Here is a 23,623-nt window from a genome sequence, read left to right as displayed (position 1 = left end):
ACGCCGCCTCCCTCTCTCCTCCCTCTCTCTTCGGTGACTTTCCACCGATGTTGGTCCCCGATCGTGGTCCCCGAATGAATGGCGGCACCACCCCTAAGAGGTGGAGGAGGTCACCGCAAGGGGTCACCGAGAACGCCCCGCTCACCCTTACATGTACATTGCTACTGACAAATTATTATTATTATAAATCGGTTTTGCATAACCACCCTTGTCATGGATTGGCGAGAAGACCTATCCTATAATATCTAACCTAGAGACACATCACATGCAAGAATTAATACTACTGAACAATCACATGCAAACATAGATGGTTCACATCATCATTAATACTATCACAATGGCCGACAACTATGAATTGTTTCATGATGTTATTGGACCACTTTATATAAGATCACACAAATCTTGTTACATAATTCGACCACTTTGTATAAGATCACAGTTAATAAGAACACATATTGAGTGAACATCATCATCAAATATATCATCAAATATAAATATCAACAAGCAAGAATTACTAACCAAGATCTCGACCAATCAATGTTACTATCTCGATCAAGGGGGAATTCTCCTATCGTCGCAATTCAGGTGAGGAATAATAGGGTTTTTAGCTTGTGATAGAAGTTTAATCAGATCATGATACATATTACGTATAAATATGCATTTATGAGGGTTGGGGCGGTTTAATTACTAACCGAACTGGGCTAAAGCCCACAACAAAGGTAAAAAAAAAAATGATTCTTAATCGAATTAGGTACCTAGTGACATAAGGTTTAGGTGGGTTTCTGAATTCGCTTAAAAGATTGTATAAGAACGGTTTTAATGTGTATTTTTGGCCGTGACATTGGGCTTAAGCCCAAGTAGAATAGGCTGCCACAATATTTTATAATGGGTTCCTATTGGTCCACAAAGGTTTTGGGTGCGGCCCATTCGAACACGAACACTAAGATGTGGCCCGATGCACTAATATATGGTTACAGAATCATACAAACACAGAACGCGTAAGGCTTTAAAGAGAAGCAACGAAGAGTTGAGACCACGCGGTTAAACGTTACTAACCTGAAATGTTCGGATTGTCACACCCTAAGATGTTGATTTGGAATGGGAAGCATTAAGCAGGCGATTGTGAGGTTGATATAAACACATATCCTTCTTCTTCGATGATTCAGCAGCCATCTCTCTTTCTTGAAATCACCTACCACATATAATAGATTTGAGCTGGCACCGAATCGGAATGTAAGATGATATCGCCACAAGTTTTAGGGTTTGTGGATGGATGGGAACGGCATATAAAGAAAAAGGGGAAAGAAAAAGGTCTGGTCATTAGAGAAATTTGAGCGCCCATTAAAAACCTCTATCTTTATGTTTGAATTTTTAAATTTGAAATGATGTGTTTGAAATCCCCATATATATATATTTTTCAATTTTGAAATTCAAATTCAAATTCAGCCAAAATATATATATTAACATTTTAAATTGTGATTTATGACATCAGCAAAGATTACGTGGCATATCTAGTTACCTGACACATATGCAAAGTTACATCAGCGGCTAATCCCCTTTTACATCGATGGTGCAGCCGTGGTCCAGACCAGGGAGTTGTGCGAACATAATCATTTGAACTAGAATACACCAAACCGTTACTTCCGACTGGGTAGGATATCCGGATTCTGATTCCGGAATTTACATCGAAACACCTAGCAATGATAAAGATGGGTCTTGAACTGGTAAGTTCCATCAACCCACATTTACATTGGCCTAGGTGATATGGAACGGGTTGTTGACATTTTCTTCAACGGTTCTGCGGCTTCAGTGATATTTGGAGACTTGGCTAACACATTGGCGAGTCCAATGTCCAATGTGTTTGCCAGGGTCTCATCAACCACCCTAAAGGGGCAGAACCGTCATCTGTCGAACAACCCGTTTGACCCTTCACGTGCTCTTTGTAGATGAGTTCCTAAACACTTTGTAGAGATCAGAGCACGTGGAAGGGGAAATCCGATGACATCCGTGTCATCGGACAACTATTGTCGAAGACAAACAACTACAATTGTAAAGCTCCGGAAAACATCATCTTTGTTGAATTTGAACATATAATTTTCAGGGGGTCTGTCCATTTTTTGAAGGTGTGAACACTAAAGAGGTGAAGATATTTTGGGAAGATGTTGAACGTATAATAGGGTAGAGGATATGGTGAAGAAGAGGTTGTATAGGTTGTATATATAGGGCAACAAAAAAACAGGTTCGTTTATTCAAACCTGTTGTGCACATAGTAATTTTTTATAAAAAAACACTTGATACAACTAGAAAACATGGTTGAAATGTGTGAAACGTCTTAAAAACAACTTTGAAATTTGTGAAACGTCTCAGACGTCTCAACTTTTATTGAAAACGTCTTAAAAACAACTTTGAAATTTGTGAAACGTCTCAGACGTCTAAAGCGTCTCAACATTTGAAGCAAACGTCTTAAAATTTTTTTGAAATTTGTGAAACGTCTCAAACGGCTCAAACGCCTCAGTTTTTCAAGGAAACGTCTCAAGCCGCGTCGAAACGTCTCAAGCCATGCAGAAACGTCTCGGCTAAGTCTTCTAACACCTTACAAGCCGACTAACATGAGGAAACGGCTCAAGCCGCCTGAAACCTCTCAGCTAAGACGTTAAGACGTGTCTGCGTTTCATTATCAGCCGCCAAGACGTTTGAGGGTTTTTGTGGCGTCTCTAGGAGACGTTTCCATTGGCCATTTTGGAAATGTTTGACCAAATCTTGGCCATTTTTGCTATTTTCCCTTTTAGTTAACTTCCTAATCAAGGATGCCAAGATTGCTTCATGGGTTTCTGCTTTGTGCTATTTTTGTTGCTTTAAGATGACAATTCACCATCAATGAACCTCCGTCCAATCATTTGCCACTGGCAGAATATCAAAAAGATGCTAACTTTGCTTAATGGGTTTCTGCTTTTTTACTATTGTTGTTGCTTTAATTGTGTTTTATATTGATTATTTCAGCAATTCTTTTCCTCATCAGTCTTTATTTAACACCCCTTTCTGATGAGTATTATGAGGGGTTTAGTGATGTTAGCTTTTGTGTTAGTATTCTCAGTTGTGTTCTCGTTTTCGAAGAGGGATACGGTGAACATTGGAGCCATTATAAACGTGAACACCGTCAGTGGGAAGGTCTTAACCATTGCCATGAAGGCAGCTGTGGATGATGTTAACTCCGATCCCAACGTTTTGCCCGGGAAAAGACTGAGTCTTTCCATTCATGATGCGAACCACAATAGCTTTCTCGGTATTATTGGTGGTAATGTTTTTTTTTTTCTTTTAATTTCAAGGTTTGAGAATTATGAAATTTGGAATTAAAAGATTTATAAAATGATCTTGAAAGTGAAGTTGAGTAGTTCATGTATATTGTTTCATCCTTAATTTTTTATGCTACTTCCTTTAAAGCTTTTAGCTTTAATAGGGTGGCAATCGTGTTGGTTTGGTCATTGGTGGCTTGATCGAATTGATGAATCTAAACACCACCTAATATATATGTTTAACGGGTCGCAAATGGGTTGAACTTACAAAATATACATCTTAGTTTTAAATTGATTAAATCATTTTTGGTAAAAGAGTTGAGTGTAGTTAACATGATTCACGACCCCTTTAATTAAACGAGTTAAATAAGTCAACATGACGCAACATGTCTAACAAAAAGGATTAGCCATAAAAATCCGAACATGGGGTACCTCTAAACCCTTATTTCACTAATAATTCCTTAATATGAGTCCTTAAAATGTACATCTAAACAAGCTACTATAAGGATCATAATTGTCAATAGCGGCTATAGCGATCGCTATAGCGTGCTATATAGGGAATCGATGAAGTGTCGCTATTTGGGTTATAGCGACTGACAGCGTAAATAGCGACAATTTTTTTTTTTATTTTTGATGTAAATAGCAATTAGATATAGCTATAGAATAACTGGATTGGATTATATGTAAAATAGCATATATACCATGATATTTTGATATAATATACATATATAAATTTTCAAAGTTCTTTTTCCAGTGTATCACTATTTATAAAATAGAGGTCGCTATTTGTCACTATTCGCTATGTGGCATATAGGTCTCTTGTTGTCACTGTTTGTTGTTATTCGCTGTTAAGAACTATGATAAGGATACATATGAGATATATCTAGTTCTTTATTGGTTTTATAATTGTTATTTTTTCAGCATTGAAGTACATGAATGCTGATATCGTGGCTGTCATTGGTCCATACGGTTCTACGTTGGCTCATGCACTTTCAAATGTTGCAAATGAACTCCATGTCCCCTTTTTATCCTTCACAGCATTAGACCCCTCACTTTCACCTCTTCAATACCCTTATTTCATCCAAACAGCCCCTAACGATCTTTATCTGATGACCGCCATTTCTGAAATTATCAGTTATTTCCGTTATGGAGAAGTAACTGTCATATACACAGATGATGACCAATTTAGGAACAGTATATACACATTAGGTGATCAACTATGGAAGAAACGTTGTAAGCTTTCTTACAAAGCACCATTGCCACCCTTCTCTTCATTAACTCCACAAGATATTCATAATGTGTTGGTCAACATTCGATCAATGGAATCCCGTGTTATTGTCCTACATACTTACTCTAGAACGGGCCATTCTGTTTTTGAAACTGCTAAAAGGCTTGGCATGATGAAGAAAGGATATATTTGGATTGCAACCACTTGGCTATCAACCGTTTTGGATTCTACTGGTATTTCTTCTAATTATGCATCTGTTATACAAGGGGTTCTCACACTTCGGCCCCACATACCAGATTCTGATAAAAAACGGGATTTTGAAAGACGGTGGAAGAATTTGAGTAACGGGTCGATCGGGTTGACCTCGTATGGTTTATATGCTTACGATACAGTTTGGATGATTGCACGCGCCCTTGACAAGTTTTTTAATAAAGGCGGAAAAGTTTCTTTCTCTAAGTATTCTCCTCGGTGGAAGAATCTTGGAGGACTTAGCATTTTTGATGGAGGAAAACGGTTGCTTACCAACTTATTGCAAACTAATATGACCGGTCTCACCGGCCCGCTTTGGTTCAATCCTGACCGGTCTGTGATCCACCCTTCTTTTGATATAATTAATATGGTTGGGGGCCAGAGTTGGCTTCTTGGATACTGGTCGAACCACTCTGGGCTATCGGTTCAGCCTCCAGAGACTCTTTATGCAAAACCATCGAACCGTTCTTCTTCTAATCAACATTTAAGAAGTGTGGTATGGCCCGGGAACACAACAGAAAAGCCCCGTGGATGGGAATTTTCAAATAATGGGAAACCGCTAAGGATTGGCGTTCGAGCCAGTGCTAGTTTTAAAGAAGTTAGTATACAGGTCAACGGTTCAAATGAAATTCGTGGCTTTTGCATAGATGTTTTTCTTGCTGCACAAAAGTTGATTCCATATCCAGTTCCTTATGAGTTTGTTATATTTGGAGATGGTCACACGAAACCGAGCTACACCGAGCTTCTAAATAAAGTTGCACACAACGTAAGTAAAGTATCATGCGATATTGCATTTTTGAGTAAATTTCCTTCATGTCCTTTATGTATTAAACAAATTCTAAAACGTGACCTTTAAAAAAATAATTACAGATTATGTCAAAAAACAACCATGTTATGAAACATTATATGTCCTTTTAACCTAACTGGGTTAATTATCTTAGTTAGATTAGATCAAGGCAAGGACAATATTGTTCTTTCACATACCATAAAGGAAACAAACTGTAACATATTCAATTAGTTAACATTAAGGATACAAAGTGTAAGTTACTCTTAAAAGCATTTTTGTCTTTTAGTTAATAGTAAAAGTAAATATCTATAAGTAATTATTTAATATTAATATATATATATATATATATGTGTGTGTTATATAAACACTTATAAACTAAGTCGTATACGATTTATTTTAGTTAATTATTTTGAATAAATTCCTAAATTATAAATAGTTAATTGAATTATTTATTTTTACCATTAAACCTAATCAAATAATTATTTAAAATTTCACACAAATTTGAGTCAATATTTTAAAAACCGAATACGAATTAGATTTTATAAGTGTTTATATATGAAAACATAATAAAAATTATACTTTCAATTTTTTTTATTTTTAATATTAACTACTTTATAGGAATTTGAGTCATTTTTATAAATATTTTTATAAACCAAATACGACTTGGTTTTTATGAACGTTTATATAAAACAATACATATAACTAGTAATAAATAATTTAAATATATATATATATATATATATATATATATAAAAGTTATAGGAATTTATGACATATTAATTTGAGTCATATTATATTTATTCGTCAAATATGACTCGAATTCCTATAAATTTCATATATATATATATATATATATATATATATATATATAAAGTTTAATTATTTAATATTAATTCATATATATATATATATATATATATATATTGTTTTATATAAACACTTATAAAAACTAAGTCGTATTCGGTTTATAAAAATATTTATAAAATATAACTCAACTTCCTATAAATTAGTTAATTTTAAAAAAAATAAAGGTTTAATTATTCATTATTATTTCCTATATAAACACCTATAAAATCTAAATCGTATTCGGTGTATAAATATGACTTAACTTCCTATGAATAATTAAAATAATTATTTGATTAGGTTTGATAGTAAAAATAATTAATTCAATTAATTATTTAAAATTTAGGAATTTATATAAAACAGTTAACTAAAATAAATAAAAGACGACTTAGTTTCTATAAGTGTTTATATGCAACATATATATATATATATATATATATATATATATATATATATATATATATATTGTGTCCTTAATAATAACTAACTGAATAATTATGATTTATGCCCTTTATGGTATGTGAAAGATAATAACTAACTGAATAATTATGATTTATGTCCTTTATGGTATGTGAAAGGACAATATTGTCCTTGCCTTGATCCAAGCTAAGTAAGATTAATAACTCATTTAGCTTATATGGACATAAAATATTATGTAACATGATGTTTTTAGACATAATCTGTAATTATTTTTTGAGCTAAATGTCATTTTAATCCATGTAGTTTGGATCATTTTGTCAGTTTAGTCCAAAGGTTTCATTTTTCGCATGTGGGTCCAAAAAGGTTTTCACCGTTACCATTTTAGTCCACTGGGTTAACTTTATACATTATTTCTGTTAACAAGAAGGGCAAGTTGGTCATTTTATACGGCTGAATTGTCTTTCTAGTTGACAGAATTATATATAAAATGAATGAATTGCCCTTCTCGTTAACAGAAAAATGGATGAAGTTAACCCAATGAATTAGGAATAATGGATTTTAATAATCCTAACTATTAGAAGTTGGCCAGCAACGGTTCCAACTTCAAAAATAGCCAGCGGTGGTCCCAGCTTTTCATATATTGTAAACCAGTGGACTTTTACTAAACTGAAAAAGATAAGGGGACAAAAAGAAATTACGGTTCTATTAGTAAAGGTACATTAGTTTACAATATTTGAAAAGGTGGGATCACCACTGGTTATTTTTGAAGTTGAGACCGTTGCATGACAGCGGCTAATAGTTTGGATTATTAAAATCCATTATTCCAATGAATTAAAATGGCAATGGTGAAGCCTTTTTGGACGCACAGGTGAAAAATGAAACCTTTGGACTAAACTGGCGAAATGGCCCAAACCACAGGAACTAAAATGACATTTAACTCTTATTTTTTTAAAGGTCACGTTTCATAATTTTTGTAATGAGTTAATGACACAAATGGGTCCTGTGGTTTATACATAATTTCGTCTTTGGGTATTAACTTTTTATTTTAACAGGTTTAGGTTCTATGGTTTCAGTTTTGTAACACCTTTAGGTACTAACACCAAAATTAGTTAATTAATGACTAAAATACCCTTGCATTTTTTTAAGTTTATCAATGTAACACATTTGGGTACTAACACCTAATTTTATTTAAGTTTAAATCAATTTTACAAAATCTATTTATTTTTTTTATTTTCATCTTTTTATTATATCTTTTAATTAACATAAAGTCTATTTATTTTTTTATTTTCATATTTTTATTAAATTTCTTATTTAATGTAAAATCTACTTGTTACACCAGTATTTTTTTAAATAGATATTTTTAAATAAAATCTACTAGCTATATAGTTTTATGTAAATTAAATTTCTTACTAGTTTTAAATAATGTAAACCTTACTCATTTTGAATTTTGGATATATATTATTGATAATAATAATAATAATAATAATAATAATAATAATAAATATCTTTCATGTAAAAAAAATTAAGCCATTTTTAACTCGTTTTTTGTTCATTTATATTTTACTATTTTAGAAAGATATTTAATTTACATAAAATCTACTAGTTGCACCAGTAAAATCTACTAGCTATACAGTTTTATGTAAATTAAATATCTATTTTACAAAAAAAAAAACGAGTTAAAAAAAGACTTAATTTTTTTAGTTTTATCTAAAATACCTAGCTATATAGTTTTATCTAAAATACTTAGCTATATAGTTTTATGTAAATTGAATATCTTTCTAAAATAGTAAAATGTAAATGAACAAAAAAACAAGTTAAAAAAAGGCTTAATTTTTTTTACATGAAAGATATTTATTATTATCAATCATTTCAATCCAAAATTGAAAACGAAAATTTAATTTACATAAAACTATATAGCTAGTAGATTTTTTTAAAAAAATCTATTTAAAAAAATAATGGTGTAACAAGTAGATTTTATGTTAAATAAGAAATTTAATAAAAATATGAAAATAAAAAATAAATAGAGTTTATGTTAATTAAGAGATATAATAAAATAATGAAAATAAAAAAAATAAATAGATTTTGTAAAATTGATTTAAACTTAAATAAAATTAGGTGTTAGTACCCAAATGTGTTACATTGATAAACTTAAAAAAATGCAAGGGTATTTTAGTCATTAATTAACTAATTTTGATATTAGTACCCAAAGGTGTTACAAAATTGAAACCATAGAACCTAAACCTGTTAAAAAAAGAAGTTAGTACCCAAAGGCGAAATTATGTATAAACCACAGGACCCATTTGTGTAATTAACTCTTTTTGTAATACATAAACGACACAAAGTGTAATTTACCCTTGCATTTTATGATATTTCCAAATATAATATTTCCCATTTATGCAGGTCTTTGATGTTGTTGTTGGCGATATTTCAATCACCGCTAACCGTACAAAGGTTGTTGACTTCACACAACCATATGTAGAATCTGGTTTAGTTGTAATGGTTCCTATAAAGAAACTAGACTCGAGTGCTTGGGTTTTCTTGCGTCCGTTTACTCTACAACTGTGGATCGTCACCACGGTTTTCTTTGTCATAGTTGGAATTGTTGTGTGGATATTGGAACACGGGAGGAACGACGAATTTAGGGGCCCACCAAAGCAACAAATAGTCACCATCTTCTGGTGAGTAGTATAGATTTTGATATTGTATGTTTTCTTTTGAGCTGCAAAGTTGGTGGCCTAGGTAAATCAGTTTGGGTTGGAACTAAGCCAGGCAAAACGGGTGGTAACGGATTAAAATGTTTTTAGACAAAATGGATTGGTGATGAAAAGAGTCAATTTAGAAAGAAAAAAAAAGTCAAAATGGCCACTCTTTTGTGACAGCTAGTAGGGGTATTCAAAAAAATTTGAATCCGAAATACCAATAATCCGTATCTAAAATAATCGAAATTTTGGATATCTGATAATCAGGTATCCAAATTTTTGGGATTCAGACATGGATTTCTAAAAATTTCGGATAATCGGACTACAAAAAATAGTTAATATATATTCCATGAGTACTATTTTTAGTTTACATATAGTTATTGATAGTAAATAAGGGAAAAGATCAAATAGAAAGTTTATTTTGGCTAGGAAGGATAGGAAACAATATAATTATGACATGTGGCAAATTTTAAAATAAAGATAAAGAGTATTTTAGTCAATCTCATCCTTTCTTCTTCCTTCTTCTCCCCAGTTACTTTAAAACCCACCATTTTCAAAACCCACCATCTCCAACCTTTTCTTCACTTACTATCTCAATAATCACTACATTATAGTGCAATTTTCGTCATCAATCTATGATTCAAACACCCGATCAACGTGTTCTTCAGCTTTTTTTTTTTTTTTTTTTTTTTTTTTTTTTTTTTTTTTTTTAAGAAAACCCAGTTTAATTTCATTCAAAATCTCGTTTTTCCCGTGATTTTGAAGATAATCACTTGATCTGTTCGATTCAATCGCTGATAAGTGTTTCTATCATTCAAATTTCGTCAATTGATGAAGAAATCGACTTTGATCCATGTAAGAAATTCTTTAATTTCATTTTCACGATCTAGGTTTTTGATTTAGTCATTGAGTTTTACGATCTTGGCGGGGGTCCGAGGGCGGCAGCCCTTGGCGGGGTCCAAGGGGCAGAGCCCCTCGCTGGGGTTGATTGCGTTTTAGAAAAAACACATTTTTTAAGTGTCTTTAGTCATTGCGTTTTAGGTAAAACACATTTTTAAAGTGTTTTTAGCCATTGCGTTTTAGGTAAAACACATTTTTAGGTGTTTTCAGTCCATTGCGTTTTACAGATAACACTTTCTTTTGTTTTTTAGGCCTTTACGTTTTAGAAATGAGACATTTTTAAGTGTTTTCTGGCCATTGCGTTTTATAACTAAGACATTTCTTTGTGTTTTTGGTGCATTGCGTTTTAGGTAAAACACATTTTTATATGTTTTCACTCCATTGCGTTTTACAGAGAACAATTTCTTTTGTTTTTTAGTCAATTGCGTTTTAGAAATAAGACATTTCTTTGTGTTTTCTGGCCATTGCGTTTTACAAATAAGACATTTCTTTGTGTTTTTGGTGCATTGCGTTTTAGAAAAATGTCATTTTTTAGGTTTTTTTCATTGCGTTTTATTTAACTGGAGGTTTTTCTATTGCGTTTTACGCAACTGGGTTTTTAAATTTTTTTTAAAATATAGCAATAGTATACTCGTTTTAAAGATAAAAAAACGCTCGTTTTTTTGGTGCAGTTTTTATAAAAAAATAATTGTAACACCCCGTGTTTTCCAAAAGTCAAAGTCAAAGTCAAGTGTTGACTGTTATTGGAATTAAAGATTAGTTTCATTTTAGTTTCATTTTGATTTTCGTATTATTTGGAGTAAGTGTTGTATAATTAAACTAATCGACCGATAATCGAACTGAGAATCAGCGACCGACTGTGAGTGATAGGAAGTAACAACGCAATAAAGTTAGTCAATCAATAATCAAGCTAATCAAATCAATCATCAAACGCAAGTGTGGGGATTTTAGTACTTTTTATACGTGTGTGTGTGTCTTATGTGTTATTTGTGCATGTTTATTCTTATGTTAAAGTGTGTGGTGAATCAATCAAATCAATCAAGACTCGAAGGTGAATCAAACTCAATCGAAACCGACTTTGGAAACAAGTTGTAAGGATGCTTGCATGTTAGATATAATAGCTGGGACTAAAAGTAATTTGATTAGGAATTCTATCATCCTCAAATCATCGTTCATCGAACTCGAAATATCGAAAATCGTCGCGAGACACTCAAAATCAGGTAAGCCGTTCGAACAGGGCAACCTAATCGAACAGGCTAGCCGATCGAACAGGGCAACCTGATCGAACAGGCTAGCCGATCGAACAGGACTGTTCGATCGGACAGCTACTCGATCAGGAATGCTGTTCGATCAGCTGACCTTTCCTCTTTTGGAAGCCTATAAATAGGGCTGTCTTTGTCAAACTTTCCACTTTTGGAAAAGTTCTGACCGACCAGCCTCTTCTTCTCACTAAATCCAAGATTTCTCTCAAACCTGTAAGTATTTCACTCTAATCTTTGTACGTTTTTGTTCATTGATCGATTCTCCACCTTTCTATCTTTCAAAATCTGAATTTCATCCATGAAATCACCAAGATCTAGGCGTTCTTGAGTGATGTCATCATGGTGTTCTTGGTGTTCATCAAGAACTTCATGTTCTTGACTTCATTCAACCATGAATAAGCTAGATCTAACCGATTTCCACATCAATAACCTAAAATCTTCCATAGATCTTAACATTTCACGGTGGAAAAGGATTGGAAGATGGGTTTTCATCTATCTTTCAACTCTTTTACACTCAAGAAGATGAAAACGAGACTTGAACCGATTTACAAATCGACCTAAACAAACACATGGTTCAAGATTCGGGTTCTACCAAGAGATATACCGATTCCGGGTTAAACTTAAACTTGGGTTCCAAACCGTCTCTGACCGAGTTTGGGTGATTCCTGCTCAAGTCAGTAGGCTAAATAGGGACTTCAGTTTTGTGGTTCAACTCGTAGTCAAAATATCTCTAAAACACCAACGAACAACGGGAATAACCAAGTGTTAGGTGATAAGTTAACCAAATCGAGAAGCTGGCCGAACGGCTAGGCTGTTCGATCGAACAGCCCAACCGGACGACTATGCCAGCCGATCGGTTAGGCTAACCGATCGACTAGCACTTAGACCCACCAACTCACAAAGTGTAGTATTGACGAGGTACTGTTCGATCGACTATGCCACTCGATTGTAATCACTACTGCTCGGATCATGAGATACTATACTTTCAAACACTTAGACTTTTCAAAGCATTGGAATGTCACCCGATCGAACATACCAACCGATCGAGTGACATACTTGGAAACAACAAAGTGCTAACCGATCGGTTGGGCTAACCGGTCGAACAGCAGTTCGATCGACCAACTTGAAAGGTAGTACAAGCCATCATACACAAACACATCCTTCACATCAAAGGAAGAAACAATCCACTTGAAGGAACCAGCCGATCGAGCCAGCCAGCCGATCGAATGGATGTTCGAACGGACTTTCAAACCAATCGAACAGCCCACTCGATCGAACTGCTGTCCGATCGATTGGCCTATCCGATCCAGTTTCCTTTGTTTACCTTTTTCCGCGTTACTCATCGTTGTGTTATAAAACTATTCAGGCTAACCTATTCTCAGTGCTCCCTTCAATCCACAATCAACCACTGTGAGTATACTCGATCCCTTTTTGCTTTCAGCACTTTTGGGTGTTACATACGTAAACTATCAAAATCACAATCAACACAAACTATTTGAACGCTAACCGATTTGCATGTGCTACTTGACTAAATGATTGCTGTTTATTATGTTTACACGTGGAGTGCTATCTACCTGCTTTAGCAACATAGTACTATAGTTTGGACTCAGCACCCGTTCACACGGGGGTTGCTAAGGACAATTACTTGCATGGATTACGGTGGTAATCATGTATTGCGAACTGTCTCGGACAGTCAACCCGCAGTCGTTGGTATCAATGGTCCCATGTTGATAATTTACATGCATCGTTTTCCCTTGTGTACGTGCTTGGTTATGCGTAAACTATTCGAACTCTATATGCTATATCAAACTTGTGTACTCACCTTTACATTATATGTATTGACTTTTATTTTAACGTATGTGACAGGTGTTTAAGCTACTAGCGTGCTAGGGAAGCGAGGCAATAATAAACTTCTAGGAGCCTGTGACCTTAGGACAGTGTCCACGTACCTGTTCCAGGGCCATAATTATCTGTAGATCTTGCACTGGCACCTGTAGTCAGTAAGATCCACAGTAGTCGTCTAGGGGTCTTAAAACAATATTTACTTTTGGGTTGTAATAATTAAGAATTTGAGTTGTCGGGACAGTTCCCATATTGTTTGGTTGATTTCTATGATAACTTGTTATTATTTGGGACACGGTATGGGACGTGTTATATAACTGAATTGTATGATAGTTGTTGTGGAAACTTCTGAACAATCTGTTTCGCTCAGTGCCGCGCCCCGATGATTCCGCCATCGGTTGGGGTGTGACAATAATGTCGTATGAAAGACTTATTGACGTTTAAAAAATGGGGGGAATTGGAGGAGAGAGAAACTATTGACTTGGACTGACTAGAATGTCTCTAAACAAACTCACGCGCCTCTTTTTTTCTCTTCAATTTCAATCATTTAATCTTAGCCCTTGATTAACTAAATGGATGGTCAAGATCACTTCCTAGCCTTCCTAGCCAAATAAACTTCCTATTGTATCTCCACCCTAGTAAATAATAGGATTCAAATATGGATTTATGAATGTTTTTTTTAATGTTGAAAATTAGAAAAATTGAAAACAGGTTTGATTTTAACTATGCACAAAACGGATTTTTTGATTTTTTTTTATAAATTCGGATATCTTTTTAAATATCCGAATCCGATATCTGAAATTTCGGATACAGTTTCGGATATTAATATTCATTATCTGAAAGTTTCGGATATCCTAAAACCTAACACCCCTAACGGCTAGTGGGGATGTGCGGAAATGATATTGTAGGTGGTGTCCATGGTTGTGAGTGGTGACGGTGGTGGTACCGGCGAGCAATCAGTGGTGTTAACTGGCTGAGAAATGCCACTGGGTGGTGCTTTCCCATTTGGAGGCATATATATTTTACAAGTTTTGTAAGAGTAAATCTTTTGGCCCATTGTATGATTTGAATATACTTACATTGACCTGCTCTATAATTTAAATACTTGTGTAATATGAAATGAACCATAAGTAAACAAATTTTACCCAAATCAACCCATATCTTAATTAGAAGGCCATGAGTGCCCAAGCACTATGTTTTGCATACAAGTACAAAAAAATTCTGAGTTTCTTAAAAACTGCTATTGGGTTGTAGCTCAACATGCCTTGTTCTTGATGTTTTGTAGGTTCATCTCATCAACTTTGTTTACCACACATAGTAAGTATGAAGTTGAATTTTTTCAACTCGTTCACTTATGAATGGGCCAGTTCGGGTTATGTTTCATATATAACAGACAACATTTTAAATTTTCAGAAGAAAGCATGGTGAGCAGCCTAGGTCGATTGGTTCTCAGCATCTGGCTTTTTGTGGTTCTCATCGTCACCTCAAGTTACACCGCTAGCCTTTCCTCAATTTTAACTGTTCAACAACTTTCATCTCCAATCCAAGGAATTGATTCATTGATCTTGACCAGTGAGCGAATTGGGTTTCAAGTAGGATCATTTGCTGAGAATTATATGATGGAAGAACTAAACATTCCAAGATCAAGACTTATGGCTCTTGGTTCCCCACAAGAATATGCTGAGAAACTCAAGGCAGGAATAGTTGCAGCTATTGTGGATGAAAGGCCCTACATCGATCTTTTCCTTGCAGATAACTGTGGGTTTCAAGTTGTTGGTGAAGAGTTCACTAAAAGCAGTTGGGGATTTGTAAGTATCTCCCTTCATACATGACTTTTTTCAGTTTATAGTATTTTTGACCATTTTACTAATATAGGATAAACGTCCCGCTTGCGGTGTGCGCATATAATGTATATATGTGTGGTCCCTTGGGGACAAAAGTGAAATTGCACTATTTTTTAACGTTATTTTACTAATTTCGTAAAAATAACGTTAAAAGAAGCGGACGGTTAGTCACGCATCATGTGGTGGCGTTGATAGTCATGCATCATGCATAAAAGGGTACATGCACTAATCGGCCTTTGTCCCGATTGCTAAGTGTTATTTGCCTTATGTCCAAGGCTTGATGCAAATCTACTATCGAGCTGGGGGTCTCACTTGAAGAAGTCTCTTTATTCCTACGGGGTAGAGATAAGATTGTCTACATCTTACCCTTCTCAGACCCTACCTTAGGTTTTGTTATTGGTGGGATTTACTAAGTACTATGATGATGATTACTGATATAGGATAAAATTAGGGGTGTAAACGAGCTGAGCCCGAACCCGCCCAAACTCGAGCTCAGCTCGTGAATTACTTGCTATTATATGTTTAATTATTATGTATTTATATTATAAAAAAATAAATATGTCTATAATCGTAACCTTTTATATACATCAAATTTACTAAAGAGTTGTTTTATCATAATCTAACTACTATAATAAAATAAACTAATTTTTGGACACGTGTCATTTATTGAAGGTATCCTCAAATTTATATTTATCTAAATAAATAAATAATAAATTAATATTAAATCTTATCATACTTTAATAAAATATTATCCTCAAATCTAAATTGTTAATTTAATATATTCTTAAAACAAATACCTCTCTTATCTACTTATCTTATATTAAATATATAAATAATAAATTAATATTAAATGTTATCCTAATTATTTAAAAACATAACTTTTTTTATTATTTGGTATACAAAATTACGTTTATTCAACTCGAGAAAAACGCAAGGTTTTTAAGGATATATTTTTTTATTATAATTTGGTAGATTTTTCAACCCGACTATACACGAGTTTTTTTTTAAAGATACGACGTTTTTAGTATTTAATATACAAAATTACATTTATTTAGGATATAATTTTTTTATTATTTAGTAGATTTTTCAACCCGACTATACACGGGTTTTTAGTTTTTTTATTATTTGGTAGAGTTTTCAACCCGACTATACACGGGTTTTTTAAAGATACGACGTTTTAGTATTTAATATACAAAAATGCATTTATTTAATCTGTGTAATACACATGGGTTTTAAACATATAACTCTTTTTAATATCTATTCAACACGTGTAATATACGGGGTTTTTAAGGATGTAATTTTTTATTATTTGGTAGATTTTTTAACCCGATTATATATGGGTTTTTTTTTAAAGATATGACATTTTTAGTATTTAGTATACACGATTACATTTCTTTAATCTGTGTAATACACATGATTTTTAAAGATATAACTTTTTTATTATTTGATATATAAAATTACATTTATTTAACCCGTACAATATAAAAGGTTCATAAAGATATAAGTTTTTGTTATTTAATATATAAAATTACATTTATTCAACCCGTGTAATACACGGGGTTCTAACCTAGTTTTATATATAATTATAATTTTATGCAAATATATATCTACTATAATAAATAAAATTATATAAACTAGATGTAAGACCCCGCCGCGTTGCGGCCGGGGCTTACAAATTCAGCCGGCATGAGCTAGTTAATAATTAAGGGGCTGTTTGTTTACCTCTTAATGAGGGTCTGAATGGTTCAGACCTTTTACTAGTTCAACACTTCATGATTCATACTGTTTGTTTCGTGAGTAAATGTCTGAATGTTTCAGACATTTGCATCATTTGCATCTGAATGGTTCAGACATTTGCATCTGAATGATTAATTATTATACCGATTCTCAATGGTTAAGACCTATAATCTGAATTGTTCAGACATTTGTCTCTGAACGGTTAAGCATTATACTGTCTCTTAATAGTTCAGACCTCATACTACTTAATTGTTGCCATAAAAAGTTTACGTCGAAACGTAGAGCAAATCGAATTTATATCGACACGCACATAAAAATATGCACATAAAAATTAGTTTTTCTTAAGTAAAAGAGATATAGTTGTAAACTCGAAACAAATTATTAGTAAAAAACTTCATAGGTTAAATATGTTCGTAAAATCGTGCCAAGTAGCACTAATGCCACAACACTACCAACAACCACCAACATCAGAAGAGCTTGTAAAACTAAAATAAATAAAAAGGTAAAAAATAATACCGAACAAAAAACAGCCGTAAAATCGTTGAATCACGTACGCCCGTTGCAGCGTGTTAATTCAAAAAAATTAGACATAAATGTAAAACGTAGAAAAAAATAACTAAGTCGATCTAGGACATGCATGTTGCGACGAACTTGTCAAATGAAGAAAAATAGACGTGTTGCGACTGCCTGTCAAATGGGAAAAAAACAGGAAAAAAAACGTTGAATCCTAGACACATGTGGCGTGTTGACTCGAAAAAATTTATAACAAAACTTAAAACGAAAAACTTATGAAAGATGAAAAGTATGGGGGCCCAAAGTTGAAAACAAAAAAGTGCTGGGGGTTGAATTGTAAAAGACGAAAAGCTTTTTGGTAAAAGTAAAAAAGTCAAAGGAGTAAAATGCAAGAGATTAAAATCTTAGGGTTAAAAGTGAAAAAATACAAAAGTTTTTTGAAAAATTCCCAAAGCCTATATTACAACAACATATAGCACAACTTTGTTATAAATTTATAGTTTGTAAATGGTAAGTTCATTTAGGCTCGCGAGTAGCGAAGATAGATATATGAAGCTTGTGCATGAGCTCGTTTATTTAAGGAGCCTTAATATGAGCTCAGGCTTGTTTAAGGTTTGCAAACCCTATAATTATATAAATAGAAATTGCAGCCTCTTGTAATCACTGTAGCTGTTGTTTTGACTTTAAAGGTCAAACTTTGTAATTCTTGATGTGAATGGTAAAGCTCAATTCTTTGTTTCGGATAAGAACCAAAATTTACACTAGATCATAATTCATACTAAATAATGCGTGTCATGATAATTTTCGTTAAGTTATTATATTAATGTTGAATTCAAGTTTAAAATGGTAAGGTTAAACTTAATAGTCAAGATTATGTTGACCTTTTTCAGGCATTTCCAAGGGACTCCCAGTTAGCTATTGATATGTCAACTGCCATACTAAAATTATTTGACAATGGTGAGCTTCAAAAGATTCACAACTATTGGCTCAAGAGAAAAACTTGCAACCCACAAAATTTGGACTCGGAACAAATCCAACTAAAAAGCTTATGTGGACCGTTTCTCATCCTTGGAGTTCTTTGTGCTCTGGCCCTCCTTATATACTTTTGCATGATCCTTCATAAGTTCAAAAAACACTATTCGGACCTCCAGGACCAGTCTTTAAGAAGCGGGTCCCATGCGGTGCGTAGGTTTTTATTATTTGTAGATGAGAAAGAAATGGCATCAAAGAACACGCTAAAGAGAAAGAGGGAGAGGTCCACATATAAGGTCAAACCGAATTCATGCCGAGTTAGATGAAGAGTAAAATGTGAATAAGTGATCGAACCCAAATGTCTATTGCTGGTATATCTTATAGCCTTAACATAAACGAATCATAGTTGGTGTAACTTGCTAACTTGCAAGATACTTGTGTGTATAATTTTCCTCCTTTGTACCAACACACGCACTCCTCACCCTTTTATACACTTTTCAATACTTCCTCCACCGATTCAAAAGTATAAGGGGGAGGCATTTTAACCATGTACAAATTTAATACACCCTAACACTCCAATCTGACCGGAACTGGTGGCTTGGTGGCTCGGGTATACATCCAACTCTGATTGTCATGGAGGAGGGGATGCATTTGCTTGATTGAGGGCATCCCGGGATGCTTATCCGGTAAGTTAGTTGGTTGTTCAAAAAAACAAATTTAATACACTCCAATCTCCATCCCCCTCTCTTCATCATCTATCACCGCCACCACCGTCAGCCCCGACCCACTTATGGTTCACCCATACGCCCCGGCCTTCTTAACCCCTTCCATCCCGGGTATCAAAACATCACGCCTCACTTCAACTATTCTATCGGACGACACAACCCATAATTCCTTTTTCCAATGGGGACTTTAGAGAAACAATTCTAACGGATCATAATTTAACTTCTAATCAACACAAACCCACGCATGATCGCCGAAGCAACGTTATCAGCGTGATAACCTAATAACTCCGCTTCCGCTGCCAGCATCAATTCTGACTTAGGTAACTTTCGGCTGAACATCTCGTTGACCCCAATGGCGGCGGCACTGGCCACACCGCTCCGAATAGGGAGACCGGTTTTGATGGATGTCTTTGTATCTTTACCATTGCTTATGTTGAACTGCTTAAATGTACTTTTATTTACTTTTTTATTGCTTTAACTTATTCATGTTTTAAAGTGTATACTTTTTAACTTTTTAAAGATTGATGTTTTATATAATATATATTTATCTTTATATCTATATTTCTATAATAAAGTAATTTAATATGGAGGGATGTGTCATTCATTAAAAGCTATCTAATTTTTTATTTTCTCGCCTTCTTTCGTACATAACTTATCTTAATTAATGAATTAATATTAAATCTTATCATATTTTGAATTTCAAATAGGTACTTCTATTTTTCTAATAAAATATTATCCTTAAATTTAAATTATTAATTTAAGATATGTTTAAATGAACCAAGTTATTAATCACGAAAACCAAACTTTGTATTTATGTATTTTTTTATTTTCATTACTAAAAAAATTATATCGACTTTATTACATAATTTATTAATCAAATTGTCTTAATTGATACCAACATTTTATCACTTAAATAGTTGTTGATTTGCTTCTTAAAAAACATGTTTGATTATTGTATCTTCGTTTCAAGAACTATCTCCGCAATCACCCGATCCATCATGTATCGAGGATATACGTTAGTCTTTTTTTTAAGATGTAACTATTTATTATTTAGTATACAAAGTTACATTTATTCAACTCGTGTAATACACGAGATTTGTAAAGATATATAACTTTTTATTATTTGGTATGCAAAATTACATTTATTCAACTCCAACAATACAATGGGCTTTTTAAAATATAACATTTTTATTTTTATCATTTAATTTACAAAATTACATTTTTTCAACGTGTACAATACACGAGTTTCTTAAGGATATATTTTTTTTACGTAATATATAAAATTTCATTTATTCAACCATCATAATAAATAATAAACGAGAGTGTTAAAGATACATTATTTTATAATTTAGTATATTAAATTACATTTATTCAACTCATATAATACACAGGGTTCTAACCTAGTTTTAACCATAGTAAGGTTATTCTACAAACAACCTTAACGTGCAAAACGTTAGTAGTAAAAGAGAGATATTTTTTTTGGAATTTTTATTTTCATCATGACAAACACGTATTTAATCCCAGAAACAAAAAAAATCATGTATTTACACTAGTATAATTACACATAATTAATCTATTAGAGTATATACACATAATTAATCTATTAGAGTATATACACAAATTGTTTTTTTTACATTTTGTAACTTAACAAGTTGATACTAACCCATGCGTTGAGACGGGATATTGTTTATAAATCTCTTTAGTATCATTATACAAGATTTGAAAATTGTTAAGTTTAATCAAAACATTTTTCTAATCAAAATATTTTCATTTACAATATTTACAATTGAATGCAGACAATATTTTTTCATTGCAGGAGAGAGTTGAAATGGCGTGTCTTACTTTTACGGTTGCGACTTAAGTTAGTTTTTCTATTATATTGTAATGTAATGTAATAATTTATCCACAATCTATATTTACAATTGGGCAATGGTTTAGTAGGTGGGGAAGTTACAATATTTTCATTTACATTATTGAATGCAGACAATATTTTTTCATTGCAGGAGAGAGTTAAAATGGTGTGTCTTACTTCTACGGTTGCAATTTAAGTTAGTTTTTGTATTATATAGTAATAGTAATATCATAATTAAATAGATGGGAAGAAACTCAAAAAAAAAAAAAAAAAAAACTCCGTTCACTTTTCATGTTTAGCATGTTAAGACCAATTGGTATTTTATCTTTACCTATTTCAACTATACCGTTTCGCTGTGCTTAATTATATATATATATATATATAGGGGATCGCTAAAATGAAAACCACCTCTAGTTGTAAAAACCATGAGAACCACTTTATGGCCCTTAGATCAACTAGATGGATGGATGTGATTAAAAGTAGTTAATATTAATATTAAAAGCTTTTTGTCTTATTATGTCTTTAATATTATAATACAAAAGGGTATTTAAGTAAAATAACTCTATTTTGTCTTTTTATATATATTAATTTTAAATTACTTTTTTTGTCATATTCATTAATTACTTTTTATTACTTTTATTTTTTAAACATAATTTCTTTATTAAAACATTTTTAAATTCAGATTTTTTTTAAAAGATTTTTATACTTTTTACAATTTAAGTTTTACGTTAAACTTTTTACGTTTTTTTGACGCGCCGTTTTTAACGCCGTTTTTTAAGGCGCCGTTTTTCAAGCGTAACGCGCCGTTTTAACGTTGTTTTTTAACGCCGTTTTTTAACGCGCCGTTTTTAACGCCGTTTTTTACGCGCCGTTTTTTACGCGCCGTTTTTCACGCGCCGTTTTTCACGCGCCGTTTTTTTTAAGGCGTCGTTTTTCTCAATCGGCGTTTTTTTAACACGCCGTTTCTAACGCGCCGTTTTTAACGCGCCGTTTTTTAACGCGCCGTTTTTAACGCGCCGTTTTTTAACGTGCCGTTTTTAACGCGCCGTTCTCAATCGGCGTTTTTAACGCGCCGTTTTTAACGCACCGATTTTTTAACGCGCCGTTTTTAACGCCGTTTTTTAACGCGCCGTTTTTTAACGCCGTTTTTTACGCGCCGTTTTTCTCGCGCCGTTTTTACGCGCCGTTTTTTAAAGGCGTCGTTTTTCTCAATCGGCGGTTTTTTTAACGCGCCGTTTTTTAACGCCGTTTTTTACGCGCCGTTTTTTAAGTCGTCGTTTTTCTTAGTCGGCGTTTTTTTACGCGCGGTTTTTTACACGTTTTTTACGCGCCGTTTTTTCCACGTTTTTTAACGTGCCAAATTTTTTACACGCTTTTTACACGCCGTTTTAACGCGCCGTTTTTCCGAAGTTTTTTAATGCGCCGTTTTTTTGAAGTTTTTTAACGCGCCGTTTTTCCGAAGTTTTTTAACGCGCCGTTTTTTTACGCGTTTTTACGCGTTTTTACGCGCCGTTTTTTCAAGCGTCGTTTTTTTAAAACGCGCCGTTTCTCCACGTGTTTTAATGCGTCGTTTTTTTACACGCCGTTTTAGACGCGCTGTTTTTTTCACTTTTTTTAACGCGCCCCTTTTTGTACACTTTTTACGTTTTGCGTTAAAAATTTAAACTTTTTACGTTTACGTAAAAGTTCTTACGTTTTACGTTAAACTTTTTACGTTTTACGTAAAACTTTTTACGTTTTACGTTAAACTTTTTACGTTTTACGAAAAACTTTTTACATTTTACGTTAAAAATTTAAACTTTTTACGTTTTACGTAAAAGTTTTACGTTAAAATTTTCACGTTTTACGTTAAACTTTTTACGTTTTACGTTTTACGTAAAACTTTTTACGTTTTACGTTTTACGTAAAACTTTTTACGTTTTACGTAAAACTTTTTACGTTTTACGTAAAACTTTTTACGTTTTACGAAAAACTTACGAAAAAGTTTACGTAAAACTTACGAAAAAAATTTACGAAAAACTTACGAAAAAGTTTACGTAAAACTTACGAAAAACTTTTTACGTTTTACGTTTTACGTAAAACTTACGAAAAAATTTACGTAACACTTTTTACGCTTCACGTTTTTACGTTTTACGATAAAAAGTTTACGGTTTACGTTAACAAGTTTACGTTTTAATTTTTTTTTACAAAAACGTTTTTACGCAAAACCGAACGCAACAGAAAATCGCCGTTTTTTTACGTTAATTTTTTTACGTTTTAATGCGCCGTTTTTTTACCTTTTACGTTAAAATTTTTACGTTTTACGTTTAACGTTAAAATTTTTACGTTTTACGTTTTTACGTAAAAAAGTTTTACGTTTTATGTAAAAAGTTTTACGTTTTACGTTTGGCGTAAAACTTTTTACGTTTTACGTTTTAAGTAAAAAAGTTTACGGTCTACTTTAAAAAGTTTACGTTT

At 32.9% G+C, this 23,623-nt stretch overlaps 1 protein-coding gene across 1 annotated transcript; it reads left to right on the top strand.

The window, feature by feature from the left end:
• The first annotated feature begins 2,887 nt into the window (after positions 1-2,887).
• LOC110879800 (glutamate receptor 3.2) lies at positions 2,888-19,048 on the top strand. Its single transcript, XM_022128332.2, has 6 exons — positions 2,888-3,295; positions 4,215-5,536; positions 9,221-9,498; positions 14,809-14,840; positions 14,937-15,331; positions 18,508-19,048. The coding sequence occupies exons 1-6, from the start codon at positions 3,043-3,045 to the stop codon at positions 18,913-18,915; spliced, it is 2,688 nt and encodes an 895-aa protein (XP_021984024.1). The 5' UTR covers positions 2,888-3,042; the 3' UTR covers positions 18,916-19,048.
• Positions 19,049-23,623: the final 4,575 nt, after the last annotated feature.

The sequence above is a fragment of the Helianthus annuus genome, chromosome 1, assembly GCF_002127325.2.
Source record: "Helianthus annuus cultivar XRQ/B chromosome 1, HanXRQr2.0-SUNRISE, whole genome shotgun sequence".
In the NCBI taxonomy this organism is placed as follows: Eukaryota; Viridiplantae; Streptophyta; class Magnoliopsida; order Asterales; family Asteraceae; genus Helianthus; species Helianthus annuus.
Note: the sequence above shows the minus strand (reverse complement) of the source record. Positions and strands in the feature narration are given on the sequence as shown.